The sequence below is a fragment of the Poecilia formosa genome, unplaced genomic scaffold, assembly GCF_000485575.1.
Source record: "Poecilia formosa unplaced genomic scaffold, Poecilia_formosa-5.1.2 Scaffold71, whole genome shotgun sequence".
In the NCBI taxonomy this organism is placed as follows: domain Eukaryota; kingdom Metazoa; phylum Chordata; class Actinopteri; order Cyprinodontiformes; family Poeciliidae; genus Poecilia; species Poecilia formosa.
Window position 1 is genome coordinate 1,571,216 of NW_006800010.1, and position 20,089 is coordinate 1,591,304.

The 20,089-nt window shown below is 37.1% G+C and overlaps 1 protein-coding gene across 3 annotated transcripts in view; it reads left to right on the forward strand.

The window, feature by feature from the left end:
- The first annotated feature begins 1,034 nt into the window (after positions 1-1,034).
- Positions 1,035-20,089, forward strand: part of rbm33a (RNA binding motif protein 33a) — a 36,506-nt gene continuing 17,451 nt past the window's right edge. Inside the window, exons 1-10 of one of the 3 annotated variants that reach the window (XM_016673191.1) lie at positions 1,035-1,241; positions 4,671-4,749; positions 7,726-7,774; positions 8,194-8,267; positions 9,323-9,614; positions 11,371-11,502; positions 12,479-12,647; positions 12,741-12,970; positions 14,731-15,046; positions 16,421-16,482. In XM_016673191.1, the coding sequence (XP_016528677.1) occupies positions 1,223-1,241; positions 4,671-4,749; positions 7,726-7,774; positions 8,194-8,267; positions 9,323-9,614; positions 11,371-11,502; positions 12,479-12,647; positions 12,741-12,970; positions 14,731-15,046; positions 16,421-16,482 (1,422 nt within the window). In that variant the 5' untranslated portion in view covers positions 1,035-1,222. The remainder of the gene's footprint in view (positions 1,242-4,670; positions 4,750-7,725; positions 7,775-8,193; positions 8,268-9,322; positions 9,615-11,370; positions 11,503-12,478; positions 12,648-12,740; positions 12,971-14,730; positions 15,047-16,420; positions 16,483-20,089) is intronic. The other 2 variants (XM_016673190.1, XM_007555622.2) reach the window with 2 other exon arrangements.

Here is a 20,089-nt window from a genome sequence, read left to right on the forward strand (position 1 = left end):
AGGGGTCCTAGGATTAAACCTTGGGGTACCCCACATGTGACCTTTGACCTCTCTGATGAAAAACTTCCAATTGAAATAAAGAAATCCCTGTTCTTTATGTAAAATTCAAACCAGTTGAGCACTGGACCGGAGAGTCCGACCCAACTCTCCAGTCAATTCAGTAAAATGTCATGGTCAACAGTGTCAAAAGCTGCACTGAGGTCCAACAGAACCAGCACTGTGGTTCTCCCACAGTCTATATTTATATGTTGTTTGTGTTCACAGCAGTGAGACTGCATAGCTTAATAAAACCATCATTTTTTCTATGTATTATTCATGCGCATACATCTTATATTTTATAGATAAATAGTGTACTATTCTGCAGACAGATCCTGCTCTTCTTTCAGCTTCTCCAAGTGTGTTCTTGTCCCTCAGTACATAGATAGCATCATAAAACATGGTAACCCCAAAAGACACTCCATGTTTACAAAATTTGTACAAATTATTTAGGGAAACTCAGATGTTTCAGTAGGAAAGAACAATGGGCACACTGATGCAACTTTTTCAAATTGTGAGCTGGCCGGACCAGACTTTATCTTTCCCCTGGTTCTGTGAGAGGTGTTACATTCCTATCTACAGGCATTACATTTCTATCTCACCACACGTTTTGGACTTCTATTGGTAGAAAATGTTGAAAACCTTGTGTCATCTCCCTTCAATTCACTGTTTTGACCAATCACATAATATCCCAGTACGCATTATAAGTCTTGATAAGCTCAAGAAGTATGAATTCTTCTGAAAAATATTGAAAATATTCATTGAAATAAATAAACAAACACATAGGGTGGCTTAAGCACCCAATATCTTCATATCATTGCAACGCCTCTGAGTTTCTTGATCATTCTAAGCAGTTCACACATACGGGCTTTAATAGTAGTGAATTAAAAATAAATTGTGCATCCGTCCTAATGCAATAGTGCAACGTGTTCTTGTTACCGTTAGAAGTGCATCCAGTGGGTCTATGCAGCAAAAAAGATCGAAGGACCTGCTTGTCTCTCCACCCCCAATGCATCATCGCCGCAAACCTGTCTCTGCCATGTTTGTACCGTCGTCGTGGGGAGAGACTGCTACTGTATAGACGCTATTCCACACTACTCCGTTTTTTAGCTATCATAATGTTGACGTTCTGAGTATTAAATGCACCCACTGCTTCTGTAAACATTAAGCGGTTGGGCTTTGCACAATGGCAGCCGACGCTCAGGGTGAGTATTTTTTTTTCTTGTCCTACAAATGCTAAATTGGCTGTAAGCTAACATGGCTAGCTAATGCTAATGGCAGCTTTTAAGGAGGCTGCAGCCAAGGTTGTAGGCCGTGTTGTAGACCAGCGACGGAATGTAAAACATCAAAAAATGTTAACAACGCCAATAACAACATAGCACAGCTAATTTTGTAAACGTGATAATAATCAATTTAATAAACTACTTCAATCACGTTGAGGCTATAAGAACGAAACAATTACACGCCAGCTAGCGCGCAAGCTAGCACACAAGTTAGCATCTAAATTGGTGCAAACTTGCAAGAAAAATCTGTCAACTTTAGAATGGCTGATATAACCCCAAAGTAACGTGATGTTTAGTGGTTTTACATTTACATTACCGTTATTTATTTGGTGTTATGTATTTGGCCTGTTTTCGTTTAATGTGTAGCCCGCTTTTAATATCGTACGACAGCTAGCTTTACTTTCACAATGTTATTTTACAACCATTGATTTGACGTGCAATGGAACATATAACATGCTGAGACCTTTTTAATCAATGTTATATTTTGTATGTAAAGTTGAACTAAAAACGTGTCCAAGAGGGTACCATCCATCTGTGAGACAATTTACGGAGTGTTTTTACTCGAGGCTTGTTGTGTTTACTTGGTTTTAGATTATTGGGGGCATTAGAAGCCTCAAAGCACGTTAGATTTAAAACCAGTGTAGTTCTTAGCTCACCCAAAATAACATTACTGTGCACATATAGATGCATTAATAATTGTATACAGATTATACACCATTTTTAAATAAATGAATGAATTAGTTAAATTATGTATTAAGCTTGATATTTAAAAACCTTAAGGGCAAAAAAAAAAAAACTTACTGAGTGGTAAAATTTGACTTTATTACAAGGAATGCGCAGTGTTGTTTCCATTACTATTTCCATCTCATTACTGTTTGATTGAGGGTTGTTTTGGTAAGTATCTGTATTTTAGGGTAATGGTGTAGTACAGCATAAAAGAATAAATATTTTTTTTATCTTTTTAGTAAATGCGCAATAATGACAGCGAGAATACACCTTATTAATGTCTTCAAAATTAGAAGTTTTTATACAGAATGATTAATGTCTCTTTAAATAAATTTTCCATGATTTTGGAAAATTCTGCACACAGCACACAGCTGAGTTAATTGGAGGCCGACCTGTGGATGTATTTTAACACCTGGAACAGACTGCTTTCTTTTTTGAAATTTTAGGAAAGAAACATAAAATGTCAGATTTGAGTTTGCGAATGAGCACAGGGACAAACACCTTTATTTAAGAGACATGTCCAAAATAAATTGCTGATTATTCCAAAGTGGAACTGTTTGGTTGTAAGGACCATGTTACACTTGTAGGATAAAATCGGATGCTTGTAAGCCTAAGAACACCAATCCATCTGCGAAGTATGGGGTTGCTTCAGGAGGAACTGGTGCACCCTAAAATAGATTGCATTAGGAAATAATGTCATGTGGAAGTGTTGAAGCAACATCTAAATCAATCAATCAATCAAATTTTATTTGTATAGCACATTTCAGCAGCAAGGCATTTCAAAGTGCTTTACATAATTAAAATAAAAACAGCATGTGACATTTAAAATAAACAATGAGATACATTCATAAAAAGGCTTGTCACAATAACAACTTTTGCTTGATTATAAATTGTCTCAGAAGTTATTGTGATAAATAATAATATTGTCGTTTTGAGAACATTTTCAAGTAAAATAATGATAATGGCATAATAACGCAAGAACACATTCCCAATCATCAGTAAATACTAGAGAATAGTCTCAGAATTTGGAAAGGATATATTTCTGTGCCGGTCCCGCCTATTTAGTGAATGAATAATGTTTATGGTATTTTAATTTATGTTTTTCAAATTGTATTATGCTTTTAGAACAAGAACTCAACTCATGTAGGGAAGGAATCTTTTACAGATGCTATTTTTTTTAAAAAGTATATGCATTCAGATTCTGAATATATTTATAAACCTGGAAATCTTTATGCATGTATTAAGGGTGCACCCAGTTGTTGGTGTTCCCATTCTACATTTTAGTTTTGAGTTTTTAAATAAGGCTAAAGTCTGACGTAACAGAGTCTGCATTCTTCTTATTCATTGAGGTTTGTAGCTTTGAAACATTTTGTTTTTATTATTTTTAAGTGATCCCAGATGCACAGTTATGCTACTTGCAGTATTCTGACCTCTTTTTTTGTGCTGTTGTTTTCTAATTTTTTAGATTTTTATGTTACAAATTGAAAAATGTATGCGCTGTAAGTTCCACACCTAGAATCAAAAAAAAGAATGTTGTCAAGTTTTGTTCTCAGTAAACTGGTATGTGTTTGCTATAGCGTTGGTATGTCTGTAATACTCAGATGTACCAATGCTAAGTCAACCTGCATGTGACTCCTTGCCATAGTTGCAGTTTTTAAAAACTTCATGGTTGAACCTAAAAAGTATTCTCCATCAACATCAGTGAGCAACTTTTCATGATTCAGACAGAGAATTAAATAAAGTCTTGAACTAATCTAAAAAGTTAAACTTAAAGTACATTTAGGATACGTGCTGAAGTACTGTGGTGAAACTTGTCCCCATCTCATTAACCTATTTTTTTAAGTTTCCTCTCTCATTTCTCTTTCCTCTCTTTTCTAAATGTCTTTAGGGCATATATTAAAAGCTGCTTCAAGGGTGCTCATACACAGAAGTGTAAGCTAATTAAAGTTTGGTATTAAGTAGCTAAAAACACATTAGCTAAGAACACTTCTGCACTTGTAAATGTTATTCACAGGGTAGAAATTTCATCACATAGCACAAAAATCCTCCTGGACCAGTTGCTGTGAAGAAAGAATGGCCAATCTTGCTTTGGATTTCTAATATCTGGCCCTCAACTTTGTAGCTCTTCGTTATGCCTTGTGCCTCCAGCGGTTCAGTTATTATGGCCATGTTCGTAAATGTTAAGTTAACATCAAAAGTTAGATTGTTTCTTGAAGTTTCCGTTATCAGGATAATATTATCAGTGTTAGTGTTGACAAAGATTGGAGTTGCTGAACTCTACTATTATTAGATATTGAGTATTAATAGACAATATCTTAAGTTGCAGTGCTTGACAATAATCATGTAACTGTATTTTGTTTTAATTCATTGCTAGTAATTTTATGTCTATGCAAGATTGCTTGCAGATGAAGCGTTTTATGTGCTGTTGCTGATTTGTTAATTTATTCATTGAAGCTTTCACATAAAATCTTGTCCCTTTTTGTTCCTAGCTCACTTGAATTATTAAATGAGAAAATACTATTGTTATCCAAAAACAATTAAATATCTAAACTGGTATTAAAGATGATATGTTTTACTGCAGAACTGCAATTGGTAGTATATTTAGAAACTGTTTCTCTGTTGCAGACTTTGACTTTGATGAGTATGACAAACCTGGTGCCGAGCGTTCCCGCAGAAGAAGAGGTGGAGAAGATGCTCTGGAGAGGTAAAACCTCACATCAAAATGATCTTCCTTTCATACCTGTGACTTTATTGGGATCCAAAACAGTCTTAAAATATATGAGACTTTGAATATTACCATTGAAATATGCTGCAAATATGAGCCTTCAATCATTAAACTTGTTTTGTGTTGCAAGCATACTTGCTGTTAAATGTTATATATCTACCATTTCTGCTTTATAGCAGTTGATTTTTCTGCAGCAGTGCCCTGCGTTTAGTAGAGGGACTCCAGTGATTACGATTCATAGACGTAAACAATCCCTCTGCTATGGTGATGCTTGAGCTTGTTTGCTGCATTTACCAAGGCACAGCTACATAAAGCATTGATCTTATTGTTTAGTCAAACAGAAACTTAAAAGTGTGCTGTTAATCTAAGAAGTTAATGTTAAAAGTATGTTAGAACGCCCTCAAAATATACATACCTGTTATATGTATAGCTATGAAACATTAAAGATCTGTGTTAAATTTATTCATTTTTTGAGGGGAATGCTTAGCAATGTTAAAAAGAAATGTTGCCCAATGCTAATTTATAAAAATAAAGGTATTATGTCATTTGCTAATAGCTCAATAGAGTAAAAAGGCTCAACTTCCTGGAAGGTTAATGTAAAAGGTCATGTAAAACATTGTATTTTTTATGAATAAAATATAGTCTTGCAGATTGACAACCAGATTGACAATATGTTTTTAGGTACAGTAAAAACTGTCTATTAAAATTTTCACCTTTAAGCTTCAGTTTATCTGAAAATCCGGCTGTCAAGTCATTGTTTTTGTATCCTTCCAAATATCTAAAAGTCACTTACCTATTTAGTATGAAACAACTGAAAATTCCAACATAGAAATTGTTTAAGGGCAATTGTTTTTACACCGCTATCCTCATGTACAGAGCTTAAAGAGATTTCCGGCTTTTCAGGCAAAGCGAGCATTGGACCAAACGGCCCGCCTCAACTAAACTGTAGATAATAGACAAAGATGTCTGCCAGTCAGAATTCTAGCTCCCGTGTTCTTGACCAATGACTGTAAAACGGTTTGTAGAAAAGAAGCGCATGCGCTCGGTTCGGCGGTTAAATCAAATGCGATATGAAAGAAGATGGAGTTTGTCTCACCCGGTAAAGAAACACGTTTACTTGAGAAAGGAATTAAAAACAAATGGCGCTGGGCATGGCAAGAGGAAAGGGGACAAGACGGGAAGCTGGCGGAAATTTTTACAAAAGGGGGGCGCTGGGATTCCTTTGGGGGGGGCGTTTGGTCGAAGGTAAACTTTACACCTTACAATCACAATAATACCAGTTTAGACTTTGAGCAACTTCCTAAAACTGTATTGTGTAACATTAAATCATGCCTGGCTGCAACTGTATCGATGGCAGCTCTGCTTCTTCTCTTAAGTATTTATTAGCTTCTGCTACTGGTAGCTTCACCGCATCAGTTCAGCGTTACACCGGCTGATGACGTTGCTGTGATTAACTTTGTCTGGTGTCTGATTTTCTAATATTTTATGTTTTATTGAGGATTTTTGTAAATATGTTTTGGCAGTTCTGTGATCATGTCAAAGCAGCAACTTATATTAAAAAGTGTTTTATTGTCCGTCTGGATGCTGCCCGCTTCCATGGAAGGACAACAGAAAATTGCTCTTATAAACATGTAATTACTAAAATCACGATACCCTCACTTTGTATCCCTCTAAAAAAATTAACCCATTTAAATAAAGAATTCCCTCCATGGTGATACCACAATAGAGAGTGTTCATTTTATCGCGTTATCACCGGAGCTGTAAGTGGTCCAGTATGAAACGGGTGTGACAGAACAACGGTACCACAGCACTTTTAAATTTCAATAATCAGAATACCAAAATTGTTTCCGCTGTTTTAAAAAGTTTATGTCAGTCTGCCTTTTCCCGATCGATACATTTCCCGAATGCTGCGCACCACAGGGGATTAAAAAACAAAAACAAACAAAAAAAACGACGCGCACATTGTGCAAAACTCTGAAACTGGAGAAGCGGGACATAAAACGGAGCGACGAACTAGATGTTAATTATGGCATAAAAACAGAGAATCTGACGCTGAACAGTGAAAAATCAACACGATGTGAAACACATGACGATTAGGCTGCGCAGCAGGTGATGAGTGAAGATTACTGATGGTGAGCGTCAATAAATGATAAAATAAATCTAGCAACAGGAAAGAAACTAAAGTGGACATAGCAATAAGCCAAGAGAGGATAATACTAATCAAAGGGAACTAAATGGAAATGAATGAAGAACAAAATCCAAGAATAAACTAAGAAACTAAAGTAAATACAGAGGAATAAACTGGCATGGCAAGACCTTTCAAGCAATAATTAATACAGAGGACTGTATGGCAAGAATAAACGCACACTATTTCCAGATTAAAGGTAAAATAATATTGTTGAAGTGCCATGGATTTGTTGAGGGACCTGGATATGGGATAGGGCGCGCTGGCCCGAAAAAGGTTGAGAAACACTGATTTAGTTGGTAATGTTTCATGTTCTAAATTACTTGCAAAAACATTAACTGAAAGGACTCTTATTTAATGTTGAGGGAATTTTGCCTGTAAGGCAAACCTTTAGGGCACATTTTGTTACATTTGTTACATTTTGTTTTGAGTTGAAATGTACTGAAGTCTTATTTAAGTTTGAGTGTTTAGCTTAATTGTATTGTTAGAAGCAATTCTTTGCACTTTTCAAAGACACTTTTTATTAAACTGTGGCAGTAGCAACGGTGTAGTTAATTTCTACCACCACTATAAGTTTCAGGCTCAGGATTTTTTTTTACTTTAAGCCCTGCATGTAGTAACATTTGGGGCTGCAAGATGACATGAATCTTCAAGATACTAAATAATGACTAATGCTCTGTATTAAAAAAGACGAGACAGGCTTAATTCTATCTGCATTATCCATCTATTTATATGTTTATTTGACACTGCTCTAATTTTATATTGTCCAGTGATTTGGAAGAGGATTTGTTGGAGGAAGACTGGCTGTCTGCTAAAAAGGTAAGCGTAAACAAAAATGTTTGGGAGTCAGTTATTGTTTCATTTTGCAGCAGCAAAACAATTGAGTTTGAAGCGGATTTTGTGCTTACGACAGGAATATGACGTCCAAAACATTAGGCAATATTACTGTTGAAACCCTTGAGAATAGTTGTGAGGATTGGACATGTAGCAGGTGGCTCCTCCGCAGGGGGAGCTGTTGATGTGAAACAGGAGGAAATGTAGTGGACAAAAAAGGCCAGTGTTGACCTGCCCAGATTGCCTTCACCACATGGGAATAAAGCATCCTCAGGGGTTGGAGGTGACCTGCCCCCACGCCTTTAACAAACACACACACTCCTATAAGAGGCATAGGCGGAACAGTTTTAACATGGGCTGAAAATGTCACATTAGAATGATGTTTTTTTTAAACTTTGTTTTAGAATCCTTCAGAAATGTCAGATGAAGAGCTAAATGACGACCTTCTTCAAAGTGACGATGACGACCTAAACACGAGGTACATTTCCATAAAATAATGTTTCCAGATCATTTTTTAAGCTCAGATTTAGCATCAGTGTTTGCTTCTGTTTCTCTAACACATTAGCCCTGCCTCTTTTGCCTTTTTTTTATCAATCTAATTGGCATTTTTGTCAATGTAGCAACTAATTAAAGCAGCTGATTTCCCTCAAGATATTCAAAAAAATTTTATATAGTTTATTTCTTCAGTTTATTTCACATTTTGTGTTTGTTCTTCATCAAAGAATATAGGTAGAGGAATCTCACTGCAGATTCTTCAAAGATATATACGGTGTCACCCTTATAACTTTTTCAGTCATGACTGTAGCTCTGAGTAATGTTTTGCTTTAAACCTTTTACTAAAATTAAATATTAGATTATGTTTCCATGTAATGTATTAACTTTATTCACCAGTTTATATCTTCTTTAAAAAGTGTTATTTTATATTTTAAATTAGCTAGACAAAGGTGCTTTGGCGCTTAGTCTACAGTATGATGATGTTTTCCACACTTTACAAAACGTTCAGCTGATTGGCAGCCTGCATTGACATGAAGGACAAATTCAAAGAAGAGAAATGTAAATCACCATTAATTGATTATTCAATTATTATTTGAATAAAAAATGGTCACATTCTGCTAATTTTTCATTTAGTCACTTAAGCTTTTTATAAAATACTGGAAGAGGCAAATAAACAAATAGTTCAATTTCTTTTTTAAATAAGAAAATAAACATCTTATGACCTGAAATACAATAACATAGCAGTCCTTTGGAGTACGCTTGACCGTTTGTGTCAAAGGATGCATCTGCAGCTAAAAATAATAATTCTGAAAACATATGAAAAGCTCAACCTTTTCTGCTTGACTTAACATCACTTGTTCTTTCAGCAAATGACATTTTACTGAGCCTGTATACTTCAGCCAACAATTACTCCATTACTAAATTAGTTGACAACTATTTCAACAATCGTGTCGTCACGTTTAATAATTTAGCTTTTGTTGAGGTGATTAACTATCACAATGAGTCCCAGCAGCTCAAATGTTGTTTTTTCTCTCTCAGTGGTCAACATGCTTCATACAGCATGGGAGCTTCCTATGACCAGCAGGGCAACTTGCAGGAAGCAGACTACACAGATGATGTCGTGAACCTGGGTGCAGAGGGCTGCGAAGAGGAGGAGGAGGAGTTCCGCCAAGAGGAAGAGGCGTACGCAGGATCCTACAACCAGGAGGACAACACAGAGATGTCTGGGAACCAAATTGATTACGGCGGAGAGCCAGCCGAGGGTGACGATGGTTACCAGTATGAAGTGCTAGACATCGACATCAACGAGACATTAGATGGTGAATTTCAAGTGAGTTTTCACATTTGCTTATTGCCGCTGTGTAAAGATTCGCACACAATTGCACCCACACGTTCTCCCACTCACATTTTCTCCCCACCTCTATTGTGTCCCGGAGATAATGTCTCGTCTTGGGAGAAGTCAGGATGAAAAAAAAAAAATCTATTCAGGAGACGGAGACATCTGGTGGCGTGTTTTTGGGCAGAGGACGATTAAAATCATTATCACCTCCTGCCAGCAAATTCTCCATCTTGCTGACAAAGTTTACTTGACGGCTTGTTTGGCCGCTGTCGCCTTCGAATCCCGCGGCCATTGTGACCTTGGACCGTGTATCTTTAGAGCAGCGAGAAGCCTCTTTGTGTCAGGGAGATGTGCTGCCAATCGCCAGAGGTTAATGTGGGAGGCTCCCCCCGCCCCACTTCTGGCTTTTACACTGGATCTGATAAAGTCTCACACAGGTGAAAAGATTATTGACCTTCCTAAGGACACTCCATACAGTTTTCTAATGATTGATGTTAGTTTCTCTTTTATTCGTTTCCCTTTCCTCTTTAGCCAGACTAAGAGGATCAAAGATAAGGCCGGATCCATGTGCAAATGTCTGTTATGCTCCATTTACCGTGTTGTGATTGTGTTTGGCACCTGACAGAGATATATTCGCCCACCTCCCCTTTCAAAACAAAGATAAGATGTCGACCTTCTTAGCCAAAGTGGCCGTCTCTTTTCAATCTAGGGGGATGTGTGGGTATAGATGCGTATTTGCTGTTTACAGAGTCACTAAACTGGTTGACCTTGACTCTTTGCTCACCCTGGTTTCATTGAGGATTACGTGGAATGGTTCAAATGATTAAGATGTCCTCTTCTCTTGGGAGAGTCACTCCATTTGTTTGCTTCTCTGCAAGTTTGTTTTTATGTTTTGCATTTATGTACGTTCCAGTTGGGAGGTTAATGGGGTACAACAGAGAAACACTGTTGTGTGACCTGCAGTCTGACCTTATTTACCAGCTAATGCTTGTTATTCTGAATCGCTTTACTAACTCTGTTAGTAAGTGGATGACTTGTAGATTTTTTTGCCTCTGCGGTAGACTTGTTTATTTTGAATTTATAATAATAAATTGCAACGAATCGGAAGCCAAATGAAAGAGTTATGAAGATAAAAAGAGAGAAAAACTGATTTGTCATCCTGGAATGTTGTGCTTCCTTCGCTACGCAGTCGTGAACTTACAGTTCAGCCAGTAACAGAGTGATTTGTGAGGAGTCAGTCAATGATATTTTCACCATCACTGAAGCAGGGAGGAGTGTTTTTATCTGTGCCTGCATTTCTGTATATCATGTCAAACATTTACATCTCATTGAATTTCAAATGCTGTCAGGAATAGTAATGAAGCCTTGCTCCCACTGTTATGGTAATTTGCCTTTGGAAAGGGGTGGGGCTCCCTGGTGCCTTCCAAATCCTCACCATAACATTTTGGTCTCCATTCTCTTTTGTTTTGTTTTTTTTGTGTTTTTTTTTTTTGTTTTTTGTTTTTTTTTTTGTATCTGTTGATGTAAAAATTGTATATATCTAAAATGCAAATCCTACATTAATTCAACAAACCTGTATTTTTCTTAATTCACTCACCTCTTGCTTCTATTCATTTGTCGAGATGCTGCTTGCTAGTTTGGTTTCTAACAAAAATAGGATTTATTTACCAAGAATTTCTAAAATACAGTGGTACATTGTCAGTAAATATCAGAGAACTGACACTTACTTTGTGTATTTACCTTTAAGAATGAGGAATTTCAAAGATCCAATGGCAATGAAGCAGAAACGACTCAGGAGGAAAACGCTGAGGAGGGAAGAAGAGGAGAGCAGCAAGAAGAAGACGCTACAGAGGAACCTCCAGTCTATGAGACAGAGGAGGTGGGTCTGGACTGAGTGAATTGATTTGTGATTAAATCTAAAACTACATAACACAGACTTCTCATTTGTATTTCTTTTTAACAAATTTTAACAAATGGGTATGTAAATAACATTTTTATTGTACCTATTAGAGATAAAAGAAAATAATCAAAAGGGGAATGTACCAAGTCAGAAATGAACTACTTTTCTAATCTACAGGGCTGCTTTTTGCCCACATTCCTGCAAAATAAAACAGACTTAATGGTATAAATTTTGAAACTACAACTTAATCTTTTTTTTATTATTATTATTTGTTCAGTTTTACCAGTAATATTGGTGTCATTCTGTTGTGGAAAGTCAAAGGAGATATTGCAGCAAAACATTTCCTTAACCTTTCTTTGTTTTTATGGTGATGTTTTTATAGACCAAAAATGCTGCAAGTTCTTTGAAATTATGCAGTTCATGGAAAACACAAACAATTTTTAGTATTTGACCTTTGACAGTTGACTGGTTCATCTGTGGATGTTTTTATATTATTTTTAGCACATTTTTTTCTCAGTAGGTGTTTTGTCAGGCTTAGGCAGCCTCTTGAGGCCCCAGGGCTTCAAGTTAAAGACCTCTGCTATAAAATTTACCTGTTTTTGATAAATGCAACTCTCTTCTGTAAAAGTCGTTATAATTTTTAAGATAATGTTTTTTTTTACACTAAAAACTTGGATGGACCAAAGAATAGTAACTGTGACATTAATTACTGTATTTGTAGCTGGAAACCTTTAAGTGGTTTACTTAATGTTTTATATGATTCTTTTTATTTTATTGGCTTTTATTTGCAGCAGACAGCACTTTAAATTATTGTAAATGAGAGGGATTTGGGGGGAAGACAATGCAGCATAAGTCCCAGATTCAGGAATCGAATCCTGAACGGCTGCAACTGCGCAACCTCTACACCACACACCGCCATGGTACTTGTGATTTTAATGCTGGGCACTGTCTCCAGGGTGGGAATAAGACTCTTCTCGAGGACGAAACACAGGAGGAATCTGATGAAGAGGACGAAGAAGGTGCAGAATCCGGCAGAATACGGTTTAAATCTGAGAGGAAGGATGGCGCTGTTGTGCGCCTGGCGGATTCTGGCAGTAAAAAACGGCACATCCCTGAAACTCTAGGTATGCTTTTTTCTGTTTTCTTGATTATTTTTGTGGCTAATTTATACCTTGCTCCCTGAGAGGCATCAATATTATGTTTCCTTGTGTCTCCAGAGCTTTCAGACAAGGCCAAGAAAGACTTGATGGAGTTTGAGGTGCAGGAGCGGCAGAAGAGACAAAACCGTCAAGGAGGCCGAGGCAGAGGAGCAGGAATGGGAGGAGGGGGGCGAGGAGGCAGAGGAAGAGGAGGTTTCTCTGGCTTTGGAATGGCAGATTTTAGAGGAGGACAAAGAAGAAAAATGCATGACCAAACGCTGCCCCTGATGGGAAACATGTGCATACAGGTAAACCGGTGAACTTTTCTGCCCAAATTCCATTTGGGTCCATTTGGATTTTTTGAAGTGCATAGTGGAAAGTGTTTCTCATTTACAATAAGTTACGTATTATATACGAATTTATTGTGACAGACCAAAACACAGTTAGGGTATAGTTTTCAAGTGGATTGAAAATAATACATGGTTTTCAAAATGAACAGCGTGGCATCTTCTTTTCAGTTCAATCTTCTTAAGTCAGTCTTTTCTATAAAGCACAGTTTTGCACTTTGATCTGTGAGTGCAAGCCTCTTTTGTGGTCATTTTATATTACCTGGATGTAATGTGTATTATTTCCTTTTTATGCTATGAACTCGTGACATTTGTGACTATTTTTCATAAAATCAGTTTAGCTCAAATGCAGGCTTAATACATTTAAATAATATCAAATATTTTCTATTTTGACAACTCTAACCTCCAAATTATCAGAGTGTAAATCAATATTGACGTACTGAGAAATTATACTCTATTTTGAATAATAACATCGATACTTTAGCAGTAATGTAACGAGACATGATTTTTTGTTTGAAAGTTTTCCGATAAACCAAATTTTATATCTATACCAACATGTAATATGGGTACAACCAAAAACATGGTTGTACCATGTGGTAATAACACCAAATCAAACTTTGACACTAAATACTCTTAATGTTTATACTTCAACATAACAGCATGAAAAAAAAATGTTTTCATTTGACTCTGCCCATGATGCGTCACGCTACTATGTTTTTATTTGATAGATCTTGTTTTGACGTCTGTCTTTCCAGCGACAACATACAGCTTGACAAGTTCAAATATATGAACAGTTTCTGATCTTCAGAGCATATCTCCAGTTCGATGTTTTTCTAATTTTAGTTTCACTTATTAGTGGCTACTTGTGGAAAATAGCTTCTCCAAGAGTTGTATTTTCTATAAATAACTCGCCTGATTTTTCTCTTGTACGTATTCAGGGTGATACACAAACTGAAAGAAAAATCTGAACTGTTGATATCAGGCTTTTTGTTGTAACCCGAGCTACTTAATATGCTGCAACGATGCCTCGTGTAAGTAGTACACATAAACCAAACTGAAATGAATATATTTTAAATAAATTTTTAAACAAAAGCCGTATAGATCTGTGGCGGTTCTTCAAACTTTAGCTCAAGGCTACAGGTAACAAAACAAACTGAGCTAAAGAGAACCCCTAAGGTTAAAGTAGTTCTCAAGGCTGCATTTAAACTCCAGCACTGCATTTTTTTTTAGGTTATATTAATTAATGATAATAAGCTGTAAAATTCCACACACAACACCAACACAGGGAATGAAACATTAATGGCACATGGATGACATGTCAACACCACAAACATTTTGTTGTCTGCAGTTAATGAGGTCGTGCTTTTTGCGACATACTGTAATTGTCAGGTTTTTACCATTTGACTAATGTGGTCAGTGGCATGTTTGTTTGTTTGCTTGACCAATTATCAAAGATCAATTTGAAACGCCACTGAGCTGTACCGTTTGATCCCCCCCCAGCATTTATCAGTTGGTTAGTATATTTTTGCAGGTACAGATGTTTGTTTGTGAATCATGTTCACTGTAGCTCACTTGGAAAGCATCCACTAGGATATGAATACTCCTTAAATTAAGATTCTGTTTAACAGTTACACCTCATGTTGCAAATGAAATGGTGTCATTCTTAATGGGAAGACCCGTGTTTTGACAGCTTGTCTCGTTTTCTTACGTTTTCCAATTAACAGCCGTCCTCTCGAATGCCTTCCCCGCATCAGCAGCATCTGCAGTCCCATCAGCACCACCCTTCGCGTCCAAGAGGACCACTTCCCTTCCAGGAGCACGGACGCCCCATTCCCCAGCAGGCTCTTCAGCCGCTGCTCCCCTCTCACCTGGCTCATCGCTCCCCACCGCTACGACCCCAGCTGGAACAACCCCCACCTCGAATGATGAGTTCCCCGCCGCCTAGTTTCCCTCAGCATCACCAGCAACAGCCCGCTCAACCCAAAAACATCCACATTAACCCCCACTTCAGAGGACCTGCACAGTCCTCTGTACAAAGTAGGTTATCCCATCAGTACCAGCGTGTCTCAATAATGACTTTTTATTTTGATGCGAGTTGTCTTAGTTTCTTATATTTAATTACTTGAGTTGTTATTTTTTTTTATTGGTGACAAAAAACAAACAAGGAGGTACAATATTATTAATTATTCCAGCAATTCTGCGCTCCATGTATTCAGGTTCTTAGGAGTATAAAAAATAAAGCCATAGTAAGCCATGTTTGCATTTTGTCACAAGCTGTCTGGGGAAAAACCATAAACAAAATACATTTTAGTCAGATGAGACAGAAATTAAACTATTGGGCCACTTGCAGAACATTTTGTGTGGCAGAAAACGAAACTTACATGTAACCCCTAATGCAGTATCTCCATCCTGAAACCATGCTAATAGCAGAATAAAGTGGGGACACCTGTCTTCATGAGGAGCAGGGAAGCTGATCAGAGTCAGTGGGAAGGTGGCTGAAGCAAAATGTGGAACAATCCTGGAAGAAAGCCTGTTAGAGTTTCCAAAAGACTTGAGACTGGAGTGTAATCAACTCCTAGCAGGACAAAGACCCTGAGCATTGAGCGAGAGCTACTGTTGAGCGGTTCGGATGAAAGTATACTGAGTCTCAAGTCCATCGCTACACCATGGGGTTTTGTTCTGGAATGGTGGTTTCTAACTGGGTGTTAAATTAATCTATTTCTTTTAATTTTTGCAAATATAAGAAATGTATCAGAGATCACAAACTAGGCTTCAAAGTATTTAGTGTGTGATAAATCAGTCAAGATTTAGGATGTTAATTTTCAGATGTTGAATGTTTTTAAATTAAAAATCAAAAATATAAAAAAAAATAATCTTGAAAACTGAGTCTTAAAAATACAGAAGATTGAAATGAAATATTGGAAAAACCCTTAAAAGACTGTATGACATATGAATGATGTTACTGTCGTGTCATTCATTTTTGCATATGTAGTATTTATTTACACACAATTAAGTGGAAAATCTCTGAATGAGTTATTAATATACTGTCTCTGGACCCTTTTTTTGTTATTAGAAACGTAGTTGCATCAAAATTGAATTATTTGATGCCAAATGTTATGAAACTGCAAATGCCTTCTTTACTTTTTTTGTAAATTGTTCTAATATTATTGCCATGACCTCCCTGCTCCATACCTATCAACGTAAAAAAAAAATTAAATTAAATTAAATAAAAAAACTAAAATATATGGAAATGTAGCATTGTAGCATTTATGCCTAAGAGACCTTAGCATAGAGATATCTCCTCCTCTCTGCAATCATCCCGTCTCTCTGCCTACTGCCTCTCATTTTCCTTGTTTTCCGCCCCTCCCCCACCCTTTGCTCCCCATTTCTGCCCCTCTCTTCTCATTGCAGTGCCCTTGATGCCTCCTGCTCAGAGCCAGTCCAGACCTGCTGTGGGTCCTCAGAGGTTTCCTGTGAGTAGCAGCTGCTCCTCCACCTTCCATTTGCTTCACTTTCTTTCACTCGCCACACGGTCGATGTCCCTTTATGTTAGAGGAAATATCATTACTTCAATTAGACCGTCTGCACTGACCAAATACTGTTAAAGCAAATCCGTAAACAGCGATATGAGCCTGGGTGTGCGACTGGAAACGCATGATAGGAGCTCCAGGCTGAAAACTTTTGGAGGCAGGGCTCTGCTGTGACGGGAATTACTTAACAGCTCTTCATGGATGGTGTGGAGCTCAGACAAGCCAGCTTGGCACATAATGGTATTGTGAATATGGGATATACTCCTGGTAAAAAATTCACTCTCTGCAAGTTTGTGTCCTAAAGACGCAGAAACGTTCTCTCAATGATATCTGAGCTAGTGAAACATGGTGGTGGACTGAGGCTTCCCCCCACCCTCCATCTTATATTCTTACATTTGGCATACAACTGTATCTGAGATTAGTGATTTTTCTGGAAGAAAGGGTCTCCCATTTGAGTCACAAAGAAGCCCTCCCAAAAGGCGACAGAAATATCTTTCAAGTCATAATTGCATTGAAGAAGCCTGCTTGCCATAAAGTGAGCCGAAGTGCCCTAAGTCGCGCCATCCTTTTAGATAATGATGCCCAGGCATCAGGTGGTGCTGCTGCTGACTGACATATTTCTGGAAATTGCATTTTATATGGATTTATGCAAATTAGCAATCAGAAAATGACTACATCCAATTGCCTTCATATGGATGTACAAATGAGCCTCTGGTTTCTCTGGAGACGCTCTTAATGAAAAGCTGTATTTTTATTTACCTCTTTCTCAACCTTCTGTGTCAGAATGATGCTGCTCCTGTTCCCATATGTCTAACATCATGTTGGATGTTGACAGCAGACTTGCTAAAAAAAAAATCAGTTTGGGCTTATCAGAAAGCAGAAGATGTATTGGGAAGAGGATTCAGACAAGTTGGGAGATAAACAGCACGATGTTGGATTCCCCAGCTGTCAATCACATTTAGGCTACCGTTGCCAAGGACATGATTTGAAATGCAGGTGACACACCAGCAGGCAACTCTCCATTTATCAGTGGACATGTGATTACTCGTGATTATCATACATTATCATCCCATCAAATTTAATTGTTTAAAGGCTGGACTAATGGGGGGTCATAGCCTCCAGTATTAATGCATTAAATCTTTGGAGGTGGAGACAGGTTTTGAAATATTAATCTTAACACCAATTAAAGCCCTTGTTAGGAATATTTGTTTCTACACATCTTTAAGCCTCGAAACTCCAACTTGTGATGATTTTTTAAAATTATTCAATAAAATGATTAATTTATTTTAAAAATCAACATATGGAGGGGAAAAAAAATAAATGCTTGAAAGAACATTTTGTAAGAAAAAAAAATGGATGCTGTTTATTTGATAGTTATTTGCTTAGTTTTGAAAACTTCTACATTCTGGGAATCCTTATTCTACATTGTAATCTGCTGGATAGGGAAGCTTGGCTTACTTCCATCTATGAACGGACGTCTCTTGGTGATGCCTACTGATGCTGATGGCTTTAAGGAGTTGCTAATGAGGTGTGTGAAAAAGAATTAATGTCACAACAGCGTCTGTGCTCAGCCAGAAAACAAAGCTAGCCAGTTCGTCTTCTTGCTGCCCTGCTGTTTATTAGTTACGGTTTGAAATACAGTCAGCATCTACAAACGTTAACGGGACTTCTGTGCAACACTGCTTCTAATAATGTTAGAACTGTGAACTGTAGAACGATAGGTTGAGACTGTTTGTGGGATTTTAAAGGGACAGTTGAAACTTTTTTCTATTGCGAGGTAATGTGGAGTTTTGGAATCAGTATCCTACACACAGTAGGTAGTCATTGGGATCAAACTGGAATCAGTTGTACTTTTAATTTCTCCCATCTTAATCAGTCCTGCTCTCAAAGATGCCATCATATCCCCTGTAATTGCCATTTATAGGTGGCATGTGACATGAGTCACATGTCTCATTCTCTCCTTCTCCCAATTTTAAGATGCGCCTATGTCCGAAAGCCTTTGGAGTTTTGGAGTTTATCACCAAAGGTGCAAAAAGCTGCTCAGCACTTATAATGATAGTTTGATTGCGTTATTGCCAGGAAAGGCTTTTTCTTTACTTGCTGAAAAAATTCTATCACATTTTCCACATACCAAAATGCATATGAATCCAGATATATATTTTCTTAATTGACACTCTTTTGTTGTTTTCATATCAACAAACCTTTTGGTTGAATGAAAATTATTTTAAATCAAAATCTGCTGGGACTGGGACTCTTTTAGTTATTAACTGCAGTGTGACATTTATGAAACCTTTATTCTGTGTGTGTGAGCACAAAAAAAGTACCAATTTCAAAGCCATTTTGACATCACCCAAGCTTGAGATGAGCACAGACCTTCAGTATATGGATAGGATTAGTTCACAGTTCTTACAGATTTACTGTAAATATGCAGTTTCTCTGTTTGGGAAAACAAAAAAAATGAAGGATCCATCCATCCTGTCCATCTGTTGTCTTGTTTTCCCCAATTTTTATTTCATCTGAATTGTCAGTTCATTGCAGGACTTGTACCAATTTAAAGTGATTTTCTACATTCTGCTGCAAATATTTGATTAAATGACTCCAATGAATTGCCTCATTTCTTTTTTTAACAGACGGTTGGCCCAAAAATGGATTGGAATTAAAATAAATGGAAATCAAGTGCAAGACAAAGCTTTCAGATGATAAGATACAATTAAATTACACATGACATTTGAGCATTTTTGCATTAACTTTTTATAGCCATAATTCATTGAAATTCTTGGCGAAAACAAACAAACCAATAATCAAAAGTTAAAGTCAGTGGCTATGAAAAATTTATTTTACAGGTACAAAATTGAGTTAGAAAGGGGAAAAATAGCAATGCATACGTATTGCCATAGAATTCAAATACTTCAACAATCAATCAACTTTATTGTTCACTCTAAGAAATCAATATAAATTCTCTTAAAAAAAAACCCATCTTGTTAAAAATCAGATGTTCATTATGAGTTGGGTGCTTTAACATTTGGACTCCTCTAATATATTTGCTTATATTACACCTTTTTAGCTTGGAGCTTCACCAGCTTCCTTCAAATATTGAGCTTTCCAGACACTGTTTTATCAAGGATTAGAAGTGAGAGGATGAGCTGTGGTATTTGAGAGGTATTATATGGACACCGGAGTCCTCATTGTGCAAACCTGTCTGTCTGACCTTTTAGAATAGTATGATTGTGCCCCCATTGTGATCCCCTGTCTTCGTAAGCCCCTTTGATTAACTTTATGTTAAGCAAGTTTTGGGGACTCTGGCCTTGCTTTTTAACACCTCTTCTCTCTAAATACCTCCATAGAGCAGTGGAATAAAGATGGATTAGGCCTTGATAGCATCTTAAGTAATTTACAATAGGCTCAGAGGAGGCAAGCAGCCCATTTGTGGAAGTGTCACGTGTTGAATAGGAGGTTAATTTTTCAACAGAGATGGATGTTTAAAGAATAAAGGAGACAGTTATGAGGGGGGATTCAAATTCCAAGGAGGGATTAAATAGTTATCTGGTTT